At 41.7% G+C, this 17,475-nt stretch overlaps 2 protein-coding genes across 2 annotated transcripts in view; one reads left to right on the forward strand and one right to left on the reverse strand.

Moving 5' to 3' along the window:
• Positions 1-1,770: 1,770 nt before the first annotated feature.
• On the reverse strand, positions 1,771-8,623 carry ATP4B (ATPase H+/K+ transporting subunit beta). The gene is made up of 7 exons (XM_081909047.1): positions 8,421-8,623; positions 6,566-6,694; positions 5,369-5,482; positions 4,826-5,025; positions 4,153-4,209; positions 2,841-2,930; positions 1,771-2,759 (listed from the first exon to the last, which is right to left on the reverse strand). Exons 1-7 carry the CDS (start codon positions 8,530-8,532, stop codon positions 2,598-2,600), a joined length of 864 nt encoding a protein of 287 aa, XP_081765173.1. The 5' UTR covers positions 8,533-8,623; the 3' UTR covers positions 1,771-2,597.
• A 2,518-nt stretch (positions 8,624-11,141) lies between these two features.
• TMEM255B (transmembrane protein 255B) overlaps positions 11,142-17,475 on the forward strand; it is a 58,753-nt gene continuing 52,419 nt past the window's right edge. The window contains exon 1 of the mRNA XM_081907473.1: positions 11,142-11,296. Within this exon, the coding sequence (XP_081763599.1) occupies positions 11,287-11,296 (10 nt within the window). The 5' untranslated portion in view covers positions 11,142-11,286. The remainder of the gene's footprint in view (positions 11,297-17,475) is intronic.

Below are 17,475 nucleotides of genomic sequence, written 5' to 3' on the forward strand. Positions count from 1 at the left end.
GGAAGAGTTTCAGAGCTCTTTAAATGGGTAAGTAGGTAGGTATTTATATCTCTACATAAATTGTGAGAGACAGACTTTAACAGCACTGCATTCACAAGCAATTAATCCCTAGGATAGTGCCTCCGATCATAGAAATGTATAAGTGGATAAATGATTGAGATATGCCTGAAATAAAAGGGAGCTTTAGTAAAATGTGTTGGCTTCTGTTTTCATCAGTAAATAAAAAAATTGCCATTTTTTAAAATGGTTAGTTAGAATAGTATCTATTCTGATGCATCTGATTTGATAAAAATTGTGTATTCTTGTGGTGCCTCTCTAGATACCATATCCTCACTGAGATTGCTCTCTCCTGCTTGGTAAAGGGAGGTGGTACCTTGGAAGTCGAACGGAATCCATTCCGGAAGTCTGTTCGACTTCCAAAACATTTGGGAACCAAGGCGTGGCTTCCGATTGGCTTCAAGAAGCTCCTGCAGCCATTTGGGAACCAAGGCGCGGCTTCCGATTGGCTGCACGGAAGTCATGTCGGATGTTCGGGTTCCAAAGAACATTCGAAAACCGGAACAATCACTTCCGGTTTTCGATCGTTCGGGAGCCAAAATGTTCGACTCCCAAGGCATTTGAAAACCAAGGTACAACTGTACTTGTATATCTATTCTAAGCTTCCTGGTGATTCCCATGCCTAGGAATTCAGTGCACTTCTGTTGGAATAGATTTTCACTCTTTTCTCTTTCTCACCTGCCACTACTCTGGGTCTTTTAACCTCTGGAGTTTTGGGGGAGGTGGGATTGCAGCGACTAGAGTCACTAACAGAGTCAGCCCTCCAATGTCTGCAAGAATATGCTTTCCATCTGCACATGGGAATATTTTTCATTAATTCCTTTTGTTTATTTAAAACACCTTTGCAGCTTGAGGCATCTTCTTTAAAAAAAACCACACAATTTAAAAGAGCGAAAATGTCGATGTAATGAAACACTAATCAAAATAATCAGTGGCATACAGTGCTTAAAATTACAAAAATTGGCGGTCGCAAACATCACCCTGGTAACGTAGCTCACCATTAGGCCTGTTGTTGCAGATGTAATAGGCTAGCTTGCTTGCCCAAGCATGCACAGGCAGAGACAGTCAGACAGCGTAGACCCACATCACTATTAGAGTTTGTAAGCTGTGACCTTGCTTAAGGCCACTGATCATTATTAAGAGAGACTTTCACTGTGAACATTCTGGCTGACAGTGTGCAATTTAGTATTTGTTTTAATATAAATTATAAAGCTAGAATGTTTACTGTTGCAGAAGCTTTTCTTAGTGCAAAAGATAGTTTCATGTTCTAATTAACTTTTTTGTGCTCAAAAGCACTGCACCAGATGCAGCTTTTAAAATACGCTAAGGAGCCACCGCTTTTCAACTCCTAATAGGATTCTATTGACGGACTGGCCACCTTCAAAATAAAACTAAAATATAAACTACTAAAAGATCCCAAGAGCCCATACCATTTGTTCTGGTGGCTTTAGATTCCTGTTCCAACAGCAGCTTTTTTTCCTCCTCTACTCCATAGCAGATCTAATGTGTGTTACCACTGCCATTTTAAGAGAACCAGGGAGTGAGTTCCGGCACCTCTTTTTCTAGAAAATAGCACTGGTGTTATGTTCAGATGCAATTTGCAATGGACCTTTTCCCTATTTTCAAATTTTAAACTCAAAAACCCCACATTGTGTGACCAAAGTAGCTTTCAACCTGTACCAAGGGGTATTGCATGAACAGTGCCACAAATAATAGTTTTATTACTATTTAATTTTTTTGCATCACACACATTTACATTATGTAGTTTTAAAAGTATCTATTGAAATGACACCAACATGTTTTCATTAGGTAACATTTCTTACATTGTGTTTAGTAAATTTAGTATCCAGCTTGGCCTTTTCAGGGAGTGAGTGGAAATCATATTAGCATCTGCGATAAAGCACTGGTATGCAACAGACATTGAAAGTAAGTTTTGTACAGTTGAATATTACAGTGGTGACTTGTTTTTGGATCGCTTTGCGTCTTCCAAATGTTTTTACGTAGTTGCCCTCTGTCAGTACACAATAGAAGTTTTGTATCAAACTGCAGACATTCAAATGGAAACCATACATTACAAATACAAGTTGCATGATACTAAAATATTATACCGCGTGTTAATGACTGTTCAAGCAATTATTAAATTATTTGCTTATATCAATTCAACAAATACAAAACAAAAATGAACTTTTTTAAAAAAAAGCTTTTGAGTGAGGAAAGGGGGAGAGGTGGATTAGCATTCATAGGTGGATTAGCGTTCATAGGTTTTGTTCGTTTTTCAAATTACAGGTGTATAATAAACAGTTATGCATAAGCGTTGGTGTAGACTTGCCATACGACTTGTTAGCATCTGGGTCATGTATTACGAGTGAGGAATTGAGTTGAGTAATCCATTGCTGGAATTCTGGATTGTTCATTTTTCTGCTGTCGTAAAACAATAATACATTTTACAACCAACAGAGTGACTTAATCCATTTCTGCTGTCCTGAATGAAGATTACAAACAACAAGGAGTTATCCTCAATGAGCTCGGCACTCTGTTGCTCAATTTTGTATCCTGACTTTGAATTCCACTTTTCCTTCGTACGGGTCGTGAGGATTATCTGAAGTAATTCCAGTACCATTAACTCTACATACAATGACTACTTCTTTGTTTATGGGCATTTTGAGAAGCTTCACTGCCACCAATGGATTGCTGTAGGTAGGCTAAAATGAAAGTGTACAGCGTTAGATCATTCCATTTAAAGTACCTGTGAAAGTCAAAGTGAACATGGTCAAAAAACATACCTGTGCTTTCAATCCATAATATGGAAAGTAGTGAAGGGCAAAAGTACCATTTGTAGGATAATAATCTACCTCCAGTGGACTGGCATCATCCTGTTGATCATAGGCAAGGCAAGTGTTAGGACTAGCACCCTCTCTATATATACATATATGATTAAAAGTTGTTTTGTGCTTTAGGTATGTTACGTAGCCATACTTCACTAGTGCAGTTTGCATGTTGTGAGCTTAAGAGCACTACTTGAAAATAAGATTCAGTCTGAGGTGAAAGTAGGAACTCCCTCCACCGTTATTAGATTACAACATAGAATTATAGAATTGGAAGGGACCCTGAGGGTTATCTCTAGCCCCAACCACCTGCAGTGTAGGAATATGCAGCTGTCCCATATGGGCCTTGAACCTGCAACTTTGGTATTATCAACACCACGCTCTAACCAATTGAGCTATCCAGGCATAATATCAAAATGTTTAGCTTCAGTTCTTCGACCGACTGCTTCTCAGACATTGGCAAGTACTGAATGGCTTCCAAATGTTTCATTGAGGGACATAACGAAAGCCCTAGCTATGTGTTTGTAAATATATTTTTGAAACCTCATGAGGTTTTTGACCTCGTGGCTCAGGTGATGATAGGGAAGCAGGACCACAGTGAAAGACTCTGCTCCAAATTGCCTCCACCCTGAAATGGCTTTGGGTAGCAGAAAAAGAAGAAACCACCGGCATTTTGGTAACGTGCTTCTCTGTATAACATGAAGTTGGAGCTGTAAGACTGGCCTTTTGCAAGCTTGAGCCGTTGAGCTCTAGTAAGACTTCTGGATAGACGTACATACCGTATTTTTCGTCCCATAGGACGCACCTAGTTTCCTAGCGCGCTTCTCCCTAGCGCCAGCCTCCAAACCAGGTTGAGGAACAGCGGGATGGCGCTGCGCCTCCCCGCTGTCCCCCGAGCTTGTGGGGCTGGCCGATGTCTGCCTGACGGGCGCTCTGCTTCAGGGCGCTTTGTGTGCCGGGCGGCAGGCTGCTATCCGCAGGGCTCCCCACGCTGCAGATGTCTGCCCAGCACGCGGTGTGCTCTGCTTCTATCTTGCTGATAGCTTCCTGAAGCCTGGAGAGTGAGAGGGGTCGGTGCGCACCGACCCCTCTCGCTCTCCAAGCTTCAGCGAAAGCCTGTATTCGCCCCATAGGATGCACACAGATTTCCCCTTCATTTTTGGATGGGGAAAATTGCGTCCTCTAGGGCGAAAAATACGGTACATTTTTACTGTGTATTAGCTAAATGGGAATAATTTCAATACAAGAACATTGGGCAATATATTCTTACCAGTGTTGTGCAGTTCACTCTTGGTGCAGTGCCATTGCCAGGGAGAAAATTTATAATCTGTGAGGTAATAATTTTTCATGTTAACCACCGAAACAATAGTAGCTTTGGATTTTTTAAAATTTATTTGTCATGGACCTGGAAAGTTCAGGTGCAGGGGTGGAAAAGAAGATCCCACTTGCGCTGGGATGCTTGTCTCAGCTGTTGGTTTAAGTCCTTGTGCTACACCAGTTATAACTATCCTGCTTTCTTACACTTGGCACCTTATTCCCAAGCTTGTTTTGCTTTCCTAGGATATTGGGAGTCGTCTTGTTGGGTGGGCAATACTTTTTATTAGGACCAGCTAAACAACTTTTGTGAATAAGAGTTCTGAAGAACATGAAAACTTCCCAGTATTTCATGACATTTCGGTTGGTATTTCCCAACCGTCAATTTTAAGACTTCCTTTCCCTTATGGGTCAACAAAGCTACATTTGTGTTTCTTTATATCTCTTGTTGGATGAGATTCTGCTGTTAAAATAGGACGACCTTTTCAGTTCATGCCTTTTAGTCCTTCAGAACACTACAGATCAAATAAGGCTTCAGGTAGTTATAAGTTGCCTCCCTTTGTTTCCAGGTTTGAACTTAATAATGTTTGATATAATAAATTCTTTTAAATACCTGTTTAAGTACTTACTCTGTTCATTTTTATTATTAAGCAAGGCCTTCCTTCTGGAAAACCAAAATTAGAATCCGCCAGACCAGAACAGTTTTGAAGCATATCTTGTGTAAATTTGCAGGAATATTTTGTGTGGTGTGGAGCATCAAAAGATTCTTGAAAATAGTATTTTCCCTTAGTACAGTTCATGTTGGCATGCTGTGCAGTTTCGTTGTAAGCTGTATATTATTGATAGAAAAAGTAGGGGAGAAATCAATTTCTATTGCTTTCTTTTGGAGCATCTTCCGTTCCAGGTTACCTCTTGGCATTGTTTTTGTAAGAGAATAATTGTTCTTCTTAAAATAACATTGCCTCTAATGGTTGTACAATCCTGCTGCCTCTTGATATTGTTTAGGGAAACTTGGAAAATGTTTCCTAGTTCATCCAGAAATACATACAAGAGTTACCTTTCTGCATTCAAACCCAACTCAAGGTGACCCCATGCAACTCTATTTCAAAGTGATGTCCTTCTACTGTATACTTCATGCCACCTTTATTGTGATATTTTCCCACATACTTTACCTGAAAGAAAGCTGTGAAGAGTTTTAACATAACGTTCCCAGGAGTCCGGGTCAGAAATATTGTAATAAATTTCCAGTCCTTTTTCTCCATACACATCTGGTCGTAATGTCACGCCTTCATTGAGAGTGCAGTTTAATATATAGGTGAGGAAGAGAGAAGGATCCCATTACAGGCAGTTTATCTCAGTTTAGTTTTAATAATTGAAGTAATAAGTATAAATTGAAAGTCTCCATTTCCAACAATCAGGTTACTAGAAATCAGAAATGTTTGACCTCAGTTACATTAGTCCTGTTGTGAGCCTATTTGTGACATTTCTTGGTTTGAGAACCAAATCTTAGCAAAGAGTTCTTTCTCATTTCAGAGGGTTCCCCCCCCCCCCACTTTAAACCTCAATTGGGAAAAGGGGATGGTTAAAGTTATGCATTCAAGGGCAAACCACATGATTCATTTAACTGGTTGTTAGGGCCTTACTTGCTGCTTAAACAACATATCTTGGGATTAAAGGAAGGAAAACTCAAGATATAAGCTTCAATTCTGTGGCTTCTGTGCCATGGTATATTGTCAAGAAAAGTAAGCTTCTGTAAGCTACCATATTTACTCAAATGTAACACACACCTCTTTTGGCAAAATTGCGTCACAAAAATTAAGGTAGATTTGATGGTGCATTAAATTTGAGTAAATACAGGACAGTCGTACATTGGAAGTTGAATGTAATCCATTCCGGAAGTCTGTTCATCTTCCAAAATGTTTGAAAACCAAATTGCAGCTTCTGAATCGCTGCAGGAAGCTCCTGCAGCCAATCAGAAGCCCTGCCAGGCATTCGGGTTCAAAAAGAACATTTGCAAACCGGAACAATCACTTTCAGGTTTGTGGCATTCGGGAACCAAAACATCCGAGTTCCAGGTCGTTCGGGATCCAAGGTACAACTATATCATTCCATCAGTTTTACCTCTAAAACAAATGAAGGTGTGGCCTTCTAAGTGGTAGCGCTAATGGGAGTTAAAGTTCAGCAACAACTAGAGTACCACAGATTCCCCATCCCTGCTCCTAAAACTCTTAAGCACCAGGCTATACTTCATTCATCAGAACTCAAACCATCATTTTGTGTGTCTTAAGTTGATTTATGCAGTGTGTGTGTGTGTGTGTGTGTGTGTGTGTGGCACAACTTAACAGAATGGGCAGGAATGTGTTAAGTACCTGGTGATTTTAATCGATCTTGGTAGTCCGGTGTATACGGATTGAGTGTCTTCATTAAAGAATATATAGCAAGTGCAAACAGCCCAGTCATTACCACATAGAATGCAACATAATAAAGACTGATCCAAACTATTAAGAAAAGAAATATTAAGTTAAAACTTTTTAAAAGCATGATATTCATTACTCTTAGGAGGCAATCTGGTCTGGTTCAGTAACTAATCATAGCAGCAACCAAGTACATGTCAACAGTTAGATGAAATATTTATAATAGTAGCTTTAAGGCATTTCAGCACAGGAGCTTCTTAATCTCCTGGTTAAGCATTCTAGTGCTAGATAAGGAGCACAGATTTTTGTAGCACTGCGTGATTTGGGGAAGCTGACTACAGTTGCTGCTTTGAAGATCATCAGTGGAAGCTGGAAATTCAATACCATTTGGCTTTCATAGGGTTGGATGCACTGAAATAAATGTCCCAGCACTGAAATTATGAGTTGAGAACTTTCTAAATTTCCCATAATAAGAATTACAACGTATACCGCACAACTAAAGTTAATTGCTTCAACTACCGAGTAAGGATGTTGTGCAGCTCTTCAGTGCAAACTTACAGAGAAATGTACTGCTTAAAATTTATACTCCCAAAAGAATAAAGGGACAATGAGTATGTTGCTGTTGAAGTCTAACGGACAAAAATGCAATTTGCAGTTTCACATCACAAAGTAAAAACGCATGTTGAGCTGGAGCATAAATTTTGTGTGTGTGCGCACCAGGCTTATCCACACTTTAGCGGTGCTCTTTCCAGGTCCAGGTCTACTTAAAAGCTCTGTGTCCAAAGGTTTTTTTTTGCCCTGGAGCTTTTCCCGTGAAAATCTGCTTTTTAGCTCTCAATTGGAGCAAACATCCATTCAAGTTTAGCATGAATTGCATTTTGGTCCAATTGAGCTTAAAGAGGGAGTTTTCATGGGCAAAGCTCTGGAGAAGAAGAAAAAAGGCAATTGGACACTGAGCACAAGTCATGCCTGGGAAGAATGGAAGAGAAAGGAAAGTGTGGATAAGCCCACCTACGAAATCTAATGAAATACAAGTAGCATATATTGAAATTAGTCACAGAATAATAACCAATAAATTGAACATCTTATCAATGGCATTTTTAAGTTGCTGTGGCTTATGATTGAAGAAAGGGATAAAGATGTTTGAAATTAAATTTTCCATTAGTTGTATTTCATAGACTTTTAAAAATATATATATAAGTAATGGCACCCTTCTGAAGACAGACCAGATCCAGTGAGCTGATTTAGGTGCATCTAACCCATTGCATGCACTTTGAACACAATCTTTTAGCAGCTTTCCGTTGAAGAGCAGACCCCTGTGCCATATTACAAACCACTTTTGAAACTCCCCTCAGTTTCTTAAAGAGGTTTGCACCCAGCACTCGGGGCTGCTGTGGAAAAACTCCCTTGGATTCACAGAGCTAGTTATGTGGCTCTTTGGATCCAGATCAGAAAGAATAAAATCAAAGTCATGTTCCTTCTATTGTTTCTGCCACAAACTGGCATTTCTGTGCTCGTCTAGTAGGAGTTCTGGGTTTTGTTAGTCTGTTGCAGAGCAAATTGCTTCCTTGTAAGCTATTTTAAATAAAAGGGAAATGAGTGTTTTATGCTAAAGTCAACAAATTTGCAAATCGGTATTTTTAAAAAAGTAGTTTGTGGATTCTCCAGGCTCGTAGCAAGTAACACAGTTATATAGGAAGCATCTTGCCAACTTAAGACGTTTAATCATACAGAAATAATGCAAATGACCAAATCCCAACAGCACGAAAATGCCTGAACAACATTCTCTTCTGTGTGTTTGGCCACATACCCCAGTTAATCAAGGTTCTTCCCATTAACTGCCCTGTTTCCGGATTCCATAAGAAACGCTGGAAGTTCTCCATTCTTTGGCTGCATGTCTTCTTTTCATTTAAAGTTGCCATCTTTGCTGAAAACCAGGAGCTCCTTCAGAAAACAAGCTGTTCAGCCGCTGCCCAAAGAGTTGATCAGGTAACCATTTTGGTTTTATACCCTTTTAGCCTGAAGGTTATGCAGATTAATATCCATCATCATCAGAAGCTGATAACAGCATGTATTCACCCCCAGTAACTATCGTTCTGTTAAAACAACTGTTGATAAGCAAAACGTTCATTTGGGCATGGAAAACGTAATTATCAAATGTCCTTTTCTCTCCCTCCTTGGTGTTGCGTATTTTGCACAGAACCTGTGGTACATTCAACACGATAGACCTTATCGCAGCGGATAAAATTTCACTGCCCTTGATAACCCACAACATTGTGGTTGCTCTGCTTGAGCTCCTCCTTCCTCGGTTAACAGGTTTGTGCAGGTACTACTAGGCTGGACAGGCATTGCAATGATAATTCAGTTTCATTTGCAGCCTCTTAGAAACAGATGGGCCTTTTTTCTGCCTCCCAGTGGGTTGGATCCTGAGAAAAGTGCAGAAAGAGACCAGTGGAAATGCATTCTCAGACTTCCCAGGCCCCCAGCACACTTAAAAGCTCCCCTAAGAATTGGGAAACCCAATTGAATGAGGCAAGCTGAGGGTGAAGGCAGATCTCCAAAATAGGGCAGAGACAACATCTATGAGTTAGAAGCTCCATTCACAGAAGTTGCATCGGCCTGATCTTCAGAGATAATACAGCCCAGGGTCGCCTAACCCCCAGGAGAAGCGCCTTTTGGAGGAAGAAGGCCGTTAGGACACCTTTTTTTAGGATTTCACAGGTGTTGCTTTTGTGGGTCTTTCTCAGGGTCCAACCCAAAGCCAATCGAATGAGAGACCGGCAAAAATATGTCTTTGCTATACAACCAATAAAGGATTTAATTCTGTGCTGTAATGGGGCAAGAAATCAGGTCTCAATGAAATGCATTGTGAGTTCATAGGAAAGCCTAGTCCCTCTTCAACAGGTGGTTCAAAGGGGTTATACTGCAAGATTAACCCTGTTAATCTTGATATGTTGAGCTCTTGCAGGTTGTGAAAGCAACCACCCAAACTATTGCAGAATGTGTGCATTTTGCTCCATGCATTTTGTGACCCAGTCTTGTTGCATGTAGCAATGTAATTAACAATAAGAGTATATCACAATCTCTCTTTATTGCAAGGAAACTACCTACAAGTAAATCACAGTAACCAGACACTGTTTATTTTGGGGTAGCAGCTTGTGCCTTTCACCAGTGTTTACTTAAGCATTTGACATTGGACTTCTCTTTCTACCAGAACATCCAGGGCAGCAGCAGACTTCCAGCAGCCTGTTAATAACTGGCCAGTATTCTCAAGCCAGAGAGATGAAATAACCTTGAAGCACAGGGACAAACAGATGCAATTTAATGTTAGGCCTCTCTGACCCACCTTGTTCTGGTGACTGTAATCCAGGCATAGGCAAACTCAGCCCTCCGGATGTTTTGGGACTACAATTCCCATCATCCCTGATTACTGGTCCTGCTAGCTGATGGGAGTTGTAGTCCCAAAACATCTGGAGGGCCGAGTTTGCCTATGTTTGCTGTAATCTGTTTTAACTGTTTTCAGTATTATATTTCTACATAGTTGGAACCCACCTCATTGTCAAAGGTGGATGAGAACCCGAAATATCTTGGATGTAGGGCTGCATTCCCTTTCAAAAATAATTTGTAGGGTTGTGCGATCGCACTATGGTGTGACTTAACATTTTTTTTAAAAAAACATGCATGACCACTGATTCAAAATTGGTGTTACATACACATGCACAATGTTAAAATGGTTGTGAAAAACACCTGTTTCAAAATGAGATGAAGGGAACTATGAAGAGTGATGGAAGGGGAAGGGACAACATTGGCCACTAGATTATATTCTGTGCACCAGGTGGACAAGACAGCAAGATGCCCACACTATATCCCTGTGAATGGGAATTTGGCTTTTACCTTATGGTGGAAGATCCATTTAATCAGTAGCACTAGGATCCCTCCATCCAGAAGCACCCTTTAGTTTCATTTGAGAAATTCAGATAATTCATTTTTGAATTTAATGATATTTTTGCTGTCGAAACTTGACGATCCCCGGATAAGGTGTGGTACATTTAAGTTCTTCTAGTTCTGCTTCTATCAATTCTAGGCTTTAGGGGCCTCTCAAACACACTTCCATCTCATGCTCCGTAGAAGTATTTGGGCTGCATACTACCTGCACATCTTTTACTGTAGTGTAGAGATGTAGCATGGTACAATCTCTGTGGCAGTGTGTCAATAGAAAAGAGCTCTAGGGTTCTCTTTATCTTTGGCAAGAATTTGCCCTGATGTTGGTTCCACTGTATAGTCAAAATAATTGCAGGACCCTGGAATATATTTATTCTAGACTGTTAGACTCTGCCCCTGGTATTCTTCAGTATATAAAGACCCTTTTTCTAAACTTATGGTCTTCCTCATTCAGTGTTGCTCTTCCAACTTCAGTCCTCATTTGAACTATTTGTTGTCCTTCCATGAGAGTTTCACTTCTGCTTCTTGCCTAAGAGGAAAATATCTTGTGTGCGAACACTCAGAGACCTATGGCTCTTAGGAGGTGTTTTGCACACAATATTTCTTTGTTGTACTTTTAAAATTATTTGAACATACTGTTTACTTTTCAGGTTGCTTTATTGCCCTTGGGCTCACCAGTGAGATGAAGGACAGCCAAACCTCCCTTTTGAAGGTTAACACAGGGATTCTAGGAGATGAGAGAAGGTAAAAAAAATAAATAAATTGCTAAATAAACTAATCTAATCTTTGCTCCTGCTAGATTTTCCTAGTGTCGCAAAGTCGGAACAGTACATGGGTGAGTCTGTGATCATATTGTCTCAGTCATTCCTACCACCTGAACTGGGTCCAAGACACGCATGACTGTTGTAACTTACCCCCGGAGAACAAATGAAGACCCTCTTTGTATGCCCTCTGTGAAGATTAAGGCAGCTGTCAGCACTGCTGTGTAAAAATAACAGGAACATCAATGTAGTGCCAGCCAGAGAAGCCTTTCCAGGAATGTCATTCCATAACCAGAGCACCGATACTGCAAAGAGTTGACAACATTTGCCTGCACGAACCAGAGAAGAGTCTCTGATGGACATCTTAAAAGGTCAGGGAAGTAGGTATGGGAAGAGACGATCCTTCAGGCAACCTGGCCCCAAAGAGTTTGGGGATTTAAACGTTAACAGGACTTTGAATTGGTCTGGGCCTGGAAACTGTTCAGATACAGATGCAGAAGACAGAGCAGCTGTACTTTTCCAAATTGCTTTCCAAGGCAGCCCCGTGTATAGAAAAATGGTAGTAGAACCAAGTTCTAGCAGAAACCCAGTACTGTACAAAGTTTGCCTAAGTCAGGAGGGAAGGCAGTGCTTTTCCAAACACCAGGCAAGTTTGGCTTCCATTGGTTTTTCTGCGTAGTGCATCATGTAACAATCTCCTGCTTTGCTAATATAGGTAAAGGTAAAGGTACGCCTGCCCGTACGGGCCAGTCGTGTCCGACTCTAGGGTTGTGCGCCCATCTCACTTAAGAGGCCGCGGGCCAGCGCTGTCCGGAGACACTTCCAGGTCACGTGGCCAGCATGACGAAGCTGCTCTGGCGAGCCGGCACCAGCGCAGCACACGGAAACGCCGTTTACCTTCCCGCTAGAAAGCGGTACCTATTTATCTACTTGCACTTAAGGGTGCTTTCGAACTGCTAGGTGGACAGGAGCTGGGACCGAGCGATGGGAGCTCACCCCGCCGCGGGGATTCGAACCGCCAACCATGCGATCGGCAAGTCCTAGGCGCTGAGGTTTTACCCACAGCGCCACCCGCTAATATAGAAAAGACTATTATGCTTTACCTTCTGCTCTCTCCTACAACACCTTGTGGCGAATTTCAGCTGGTGCTAGAGATAAATCTGAAGGACGACTGGCATTCATATTTCCAAAAGTTTCCTGGTACCAGCAAGCTTTAGTAAAACCTGTTGTCTAAAAATAAAATTAAAAATTCTGAATCTTAAGACTGTGAGAGCAGGATGCTGGACTTCATGGGCCATTGGCATCATCCAGCAGGCTCTTCCTATATTCTTATATTTCCCACCCCCTGTATGTGTGTATGTTGACCGTCAAACCTGAGGAAAACTACTGTGAAATTCAAAAGTTAGTTCACTCTTTTGTAAGTTTTATGTGGGGTTTGTATATATATTTTTTAGTTAAAAATTTCAAACCATTTCACAATAACCTTGAAATCAAGTAAGTACATTGTTTCATAAGTGGACTTCCCACCCTCACTCACTTCCACTGTGGTTTTTTACTCAAACCTTTTCTACTGCATTATATTTTATCTACTACAAAAAGTTTATCTGTTACAGTTATTTGTCATTTTTCTTCCACTTCTTTTATCTCGAGTTCTGTCCGCAATTTCATTTGAATGTATCTTTTTTTTAATAGTCCCTGGAAGGCCTCCATTCTTCTATAAAAAGTTCATCATTTTTATTTCTTAATTTCACTGTCAGCTTTCCCATTTCTGCATAGTCCACTACTACTGTTTTGTGAGTTTTAGTTCCTACATAATTATGTTATATTAGATGTTTCCAGTTAGAATTTCAATAGAAAATGGATCTTGCCCTTTCTTCCTAATTTATTCCCCACCATTTATTTATTTGTATAAATTTACAAAGTCGATGAGATCTCTCTCTTTAAAATGCTTCTTTAAAGTAGCTATAACAGAATAGGGAAGCGAGATCTGGACTGTGGTGCTTGGGGAGTGGCCTTCTTGTTGTACACCCCCACCCCAAAGCAGCTATTTTACTCTCTTTGGAAAGACATACAGATGTGTTTTTCTAAACAAGAAGAAGAAGAAGAGTTTGGATTTGATATCCCGCTTTATCACTACCCGAAGGAGTCTCAAAGCGGCTAACAATCTCCCTTCCCTTCCTCCCCCACAACACACACTCTGTGAGGTGAGTGGGGCTGAGAGACTTCAGACAAGCGTGACTAGCCCAAGGTCACCCAGCAGCTGCATGTGGAGGAGCGGAGACGCGAACCCGGTTCCCCAGATTACGAGTCCAGCGCTCTTAACCACTACACCACACTGGCTCTGTTTGCCACAAGGCAAACAGCAGCTTGGAAAGGTTGCACTGGGGGAAATAGTTCAAGGAAAATGGCTTCCCCTCTTTCTCCAGTCTGTAACTGTAAAACAGAGAATTCAATGAAAATTATATTAAAAACCCAGAAAAAAAGTCCTGAAGTTACAGTCCAGTAGAATTTGCAAAGCAGCCAAGCCATGGTCCGTCAACAGAGAAAGTTGAGCAGACACAAGAGTTCCTGCCTTGCTTTCCCTGTTATCCTTCCCAATATTGATTGTTGCCCCTGAGTTTGCTCCAGCGGAGCAGCTGTGTCTCTCCCCTTAACTGAACATGTGATCCTCACCTGCCTTGAACTTAATCCAGCCGAGAGACCACAAACCTCCCAGACCTAATGAGCCCCATGATCTCCACTTGGCCAACTGGTGAGCTGGGCCGTGTTCCCTTGCCTGCCTCAGTGTCCTGGCGGTGCACTTCCTGCTGTTCCTGACACCTCAGACCCTGCTGTGTCTGTTGAGACAAGTGCATCTCCAGTTCTGGCAATATGTCCCCTTCCCCTGGCTTCTTTGGTGTCCTCTGATGTGCTGTGAGTACCCCCTATGTCGCCAACCTCCCCTTCCTCCTCTTCAGCTTGTCCTTGTTTGTACCAATCGCGGTTCCCTCAGTGTCCTCCTAGTTCATGACACTCTGGGAGTTGACATCAGGAGAGCTGGAATGAAGTGTTGTCAATATGTAGATGACAACCAGCTCCGTATCTTTGTTTCATCTGAAATGTAGAAGTGTTTGGAAGCAGAGGTGGGGAGGATTAACATATTGGAGCTGCCCTTAAAGATGAATCGGAACCTTCAATTAGAACAGAATACAGTCGCAAGAACATTAACCAGTGCAGCTGGATGGAATTGCATTACATGGTTTCTAGAGAATTAATGTGTGTTTCACTGAGCCCACAAATGGATTGGGACCCAAATACATAGAGGAGATTGTCTCCTTATAGCTTGGTCTTCTAGGGGTTTGGGCCTTCTCTGTGGTGGCTCCCTGCTTGTGAAATACGACAGGCACAGATCATTTCATTGTCAAGTCAAAACCTGCCTGTTTAACCCAAGCATTTTAAGTGGTGTTTCAGCTTTCTCTGTTGTTGTTTTTAGCTACTTTTGGTTATTTTTATGTGCTTTTTCCTAACATTTCATCCTTGTTTAAATGTCCCTTGTACCCTATGCCCTGATATCTGTACTGATGAAAGATGGGCTGTGAATATTTTGACAGAAATATGGCTACTCAACAGTAAGTGCTATTGATTTCAATGGGGCTCACTCCTGGGTATACAGTATGTGCAGTGCAGGACTGTAGCAGAAGACATGATTTAAACAGAGATGTTTCGTCCTTGGTAAGTATCATAGAGCACCCAAATGTTTGTTTGCATACTCTGGCATCTTCCACTCCCCAAGCTTGAGGATACTGGCATTTAACTGGGGTGGGGGGGGGAGCACTATTTTACTGTGATTGCAAATCAGGGCTTCATCTACTGTAAACATTTGCAGTAAATTAAATCTTTGCATTGTTCAGACCATTGCCTTCAGTGAGATTAATTAGTTTCAAACGGCGGCGGCTGGCAATTTTCTAGTTTGGAGGAGGCTCAGAGGAGCAGAATTCTGTGTCTGATTTACAACTCATAAAAGTGAAGGTTGGTCTTCTAACTGCAATAATGATTGCCTGACCCATCCGGCAAAGGGATATTGGCTTCCTGATGAATTATGACTTTATTATCCACAGCTACACGCAAAAAAAGCAGAGTCAGTATGTAGCATTTCATGTCTGTGTGACACAGTTTATTTGTGTTCCAGGAGGCTGCAATACCAATATTAAGTAACTGATAGGCTGTCACTGCTTCAATGAGCTTCACTAATTCCCATTTTCCAGGACAATCACTCCTATTTTCTTGGATTGTACTTTCTTGTCATATGAAGAAGTATGAGATGAGGTGAGCTGGTGTACCAGGCTGGCAAGTCCTTGCTTTCTATCCTACAAAGCAGGAAGCTGCTTTGGCCAGATATGTTCAGAGAATATTTAGTTAGTTGTTCTATTGCTAGTTTAGATGGCTGTTCAACTTAGGGTGGTTTTTAAAATTGTGTTTTAATGTGGATGAAGAAAGGTTGTGAAGATCTTTTTGTAAACACCTATCTGTCCTGGTCCCTGCCAACCTAGCAGTTCGAAAGCACATCAAAGTGCAAGTAGATAAATAGGTACCACTGTGGCAGGAAGGTAAACGGTGTTTCCGTGCGCTGCTCTGGTTCGCCAGAAGCAGCTTAGTCATGCTGGCCACATGACCCGGAAGCTATCTGCGGACAAACGCCGGCTCCCTCGGCCAATAAAGCGAGATGAGCGCTGCAACCCCAGAGTCGGTCATGACTGGACCTAATGGTCAGGGGTCTCTTTACCTTTACCTATCTGTCCTGGTAGATCTCCTTGATCCCCCCCCCCCCCGCGCCTCCCAAATGCAAGTGGTGAATATCAAGCCTCCATCGTGTTTTTTGTAATGCCTTTATTTATTACGTTTATATCCTGCCTTTAAAAAGAACTCAAGCCAGTTTACATGATTCTCTTTGCTGTGTTACCTTCACAACAACCCTGTAAAGTAGGCTAGGCTAACAGTGACCGGCCTAAGGTCACACAAGGTGGTATTGAACCATTCGTAATACAGTGGTACCTCAGGTTACATACGCTTCAGGTTACAGACTCCGCTAACCCAGAAATAGTACCTCGGGTTAAGAACTTTGCTTCAGGATGAGAACAGAAATCATGCTCCGGCGGCGCGGCGGCAGCAGGAGGCCCCATTAGCTAAAGTGGTGCTTCAGGTTAAGAACAGTTTCAGGTTAAGAACAGACCTCCGGAACGAATTAAGTACTTAACCCGAGGTACCACTGTATCAGAGGTGGTTTTAGGGTGGCATGACCGGTGCAGTTGTACTGGGCCCCACACTGCAGGGGGCACCAAAACAATACTGTAGAATGGAAGCACGAAAAGCCAGGGTGAATTTTAGCATTACACAGGGTGATGCTGAAATTTGATCACCCAAAATCTGCCACTGATATCAGGATGCACAGTATATGAAGAGCTGCCCCATTCATTCACTAATGGGCCTGTAAACAAAACAAAACAACCCACCATTTTGGGCCAAGAAAAGTTATTTTGCATCCTATAAAAAGGATGCAACTAGATAATATTTGCTTGCTTTCATTTTGCTTCTGCAATGAACTGTAGCTCTGGAAGACTCTCTTCACCTCAACTGGTTTGCCTAATGAAAACCTGAAACAGGACTCGTCAAGAAAGGGGAATAGAGAGCTGAACTCCCCTTTGTTCAGACACTGTGCCCTGCCAGGCAGTGAGGTTCCATAGACTTAATCACTGGAAAACTTCTTATTCCGGTGCCCATTTATTTATTTGTCTCCTGCTCCCAAAGGATTCCAGGGCAGCAAACCAATGATAGCAAAAACATCTTGGTTCAGTTGGTTAGAGTCTGGTGCTGATAATGCCAAGGTCACAGGTTCAATCCCCGTATGGGCTGCCTGCATAATCCTGCACTGCAAAGGGGTTGCACGAGATGACCCTTGGGGTCCCTTCCAACTTGACAATTCTACAACAATTTTAATTCCAATACTGATTCAGACTGGGAAAGATCTCAGCTTAAAAGACTTGATGAAAGAGAAAGGTATTTAAGGCAACAGAGATACTGCCTGTATATAATATTCAGAGGACGGGAGTAGTTTTGTTTGTTATTATTATTATGTGTTTTTTACACTGTAAATTGCCCTGTGATCCTCAGATGAAGGGTGGTGTG

Source organism: Podarcis melisellensis, assembly GCF_964234715.1.
Source record: "Podarcis melisellensis genome assembly, chromosome: 4".
Lineage (NCBI taxonomy): Eukaryota > Metazoa > Chordata > Lepidosauria > Squamata > Lacertidae > Podarcis > Podarcis melisellensis.

What these genes read in the sequence shown, in the direction of transcription:
- ATP4B (XM_081909047.1), bottom strand. Translation starts at nt 8,532, where the DNA reads ATGGCAACTTTAAATGAAAAGAAGACATGCAGCCAAAGAATGGAGAAC. An exon ending in AGATCGATTAAAATCACCAG is followed by an intron (nt 5,483 to 6,565) that starts GTACTTAACACA and finishes CTCTCAATGAAG; the next exon opens with GCGTGACATTACGACCAGAT. An exon ending in ATTATGGATTGAAAGCACAG is followed by an intron (nt 2,760 to 2,840) that starts GTATGTTTTTTG and finishes CTTTCATTTTAG; the next exon opens with CCTACCTACAGCAATCCATT.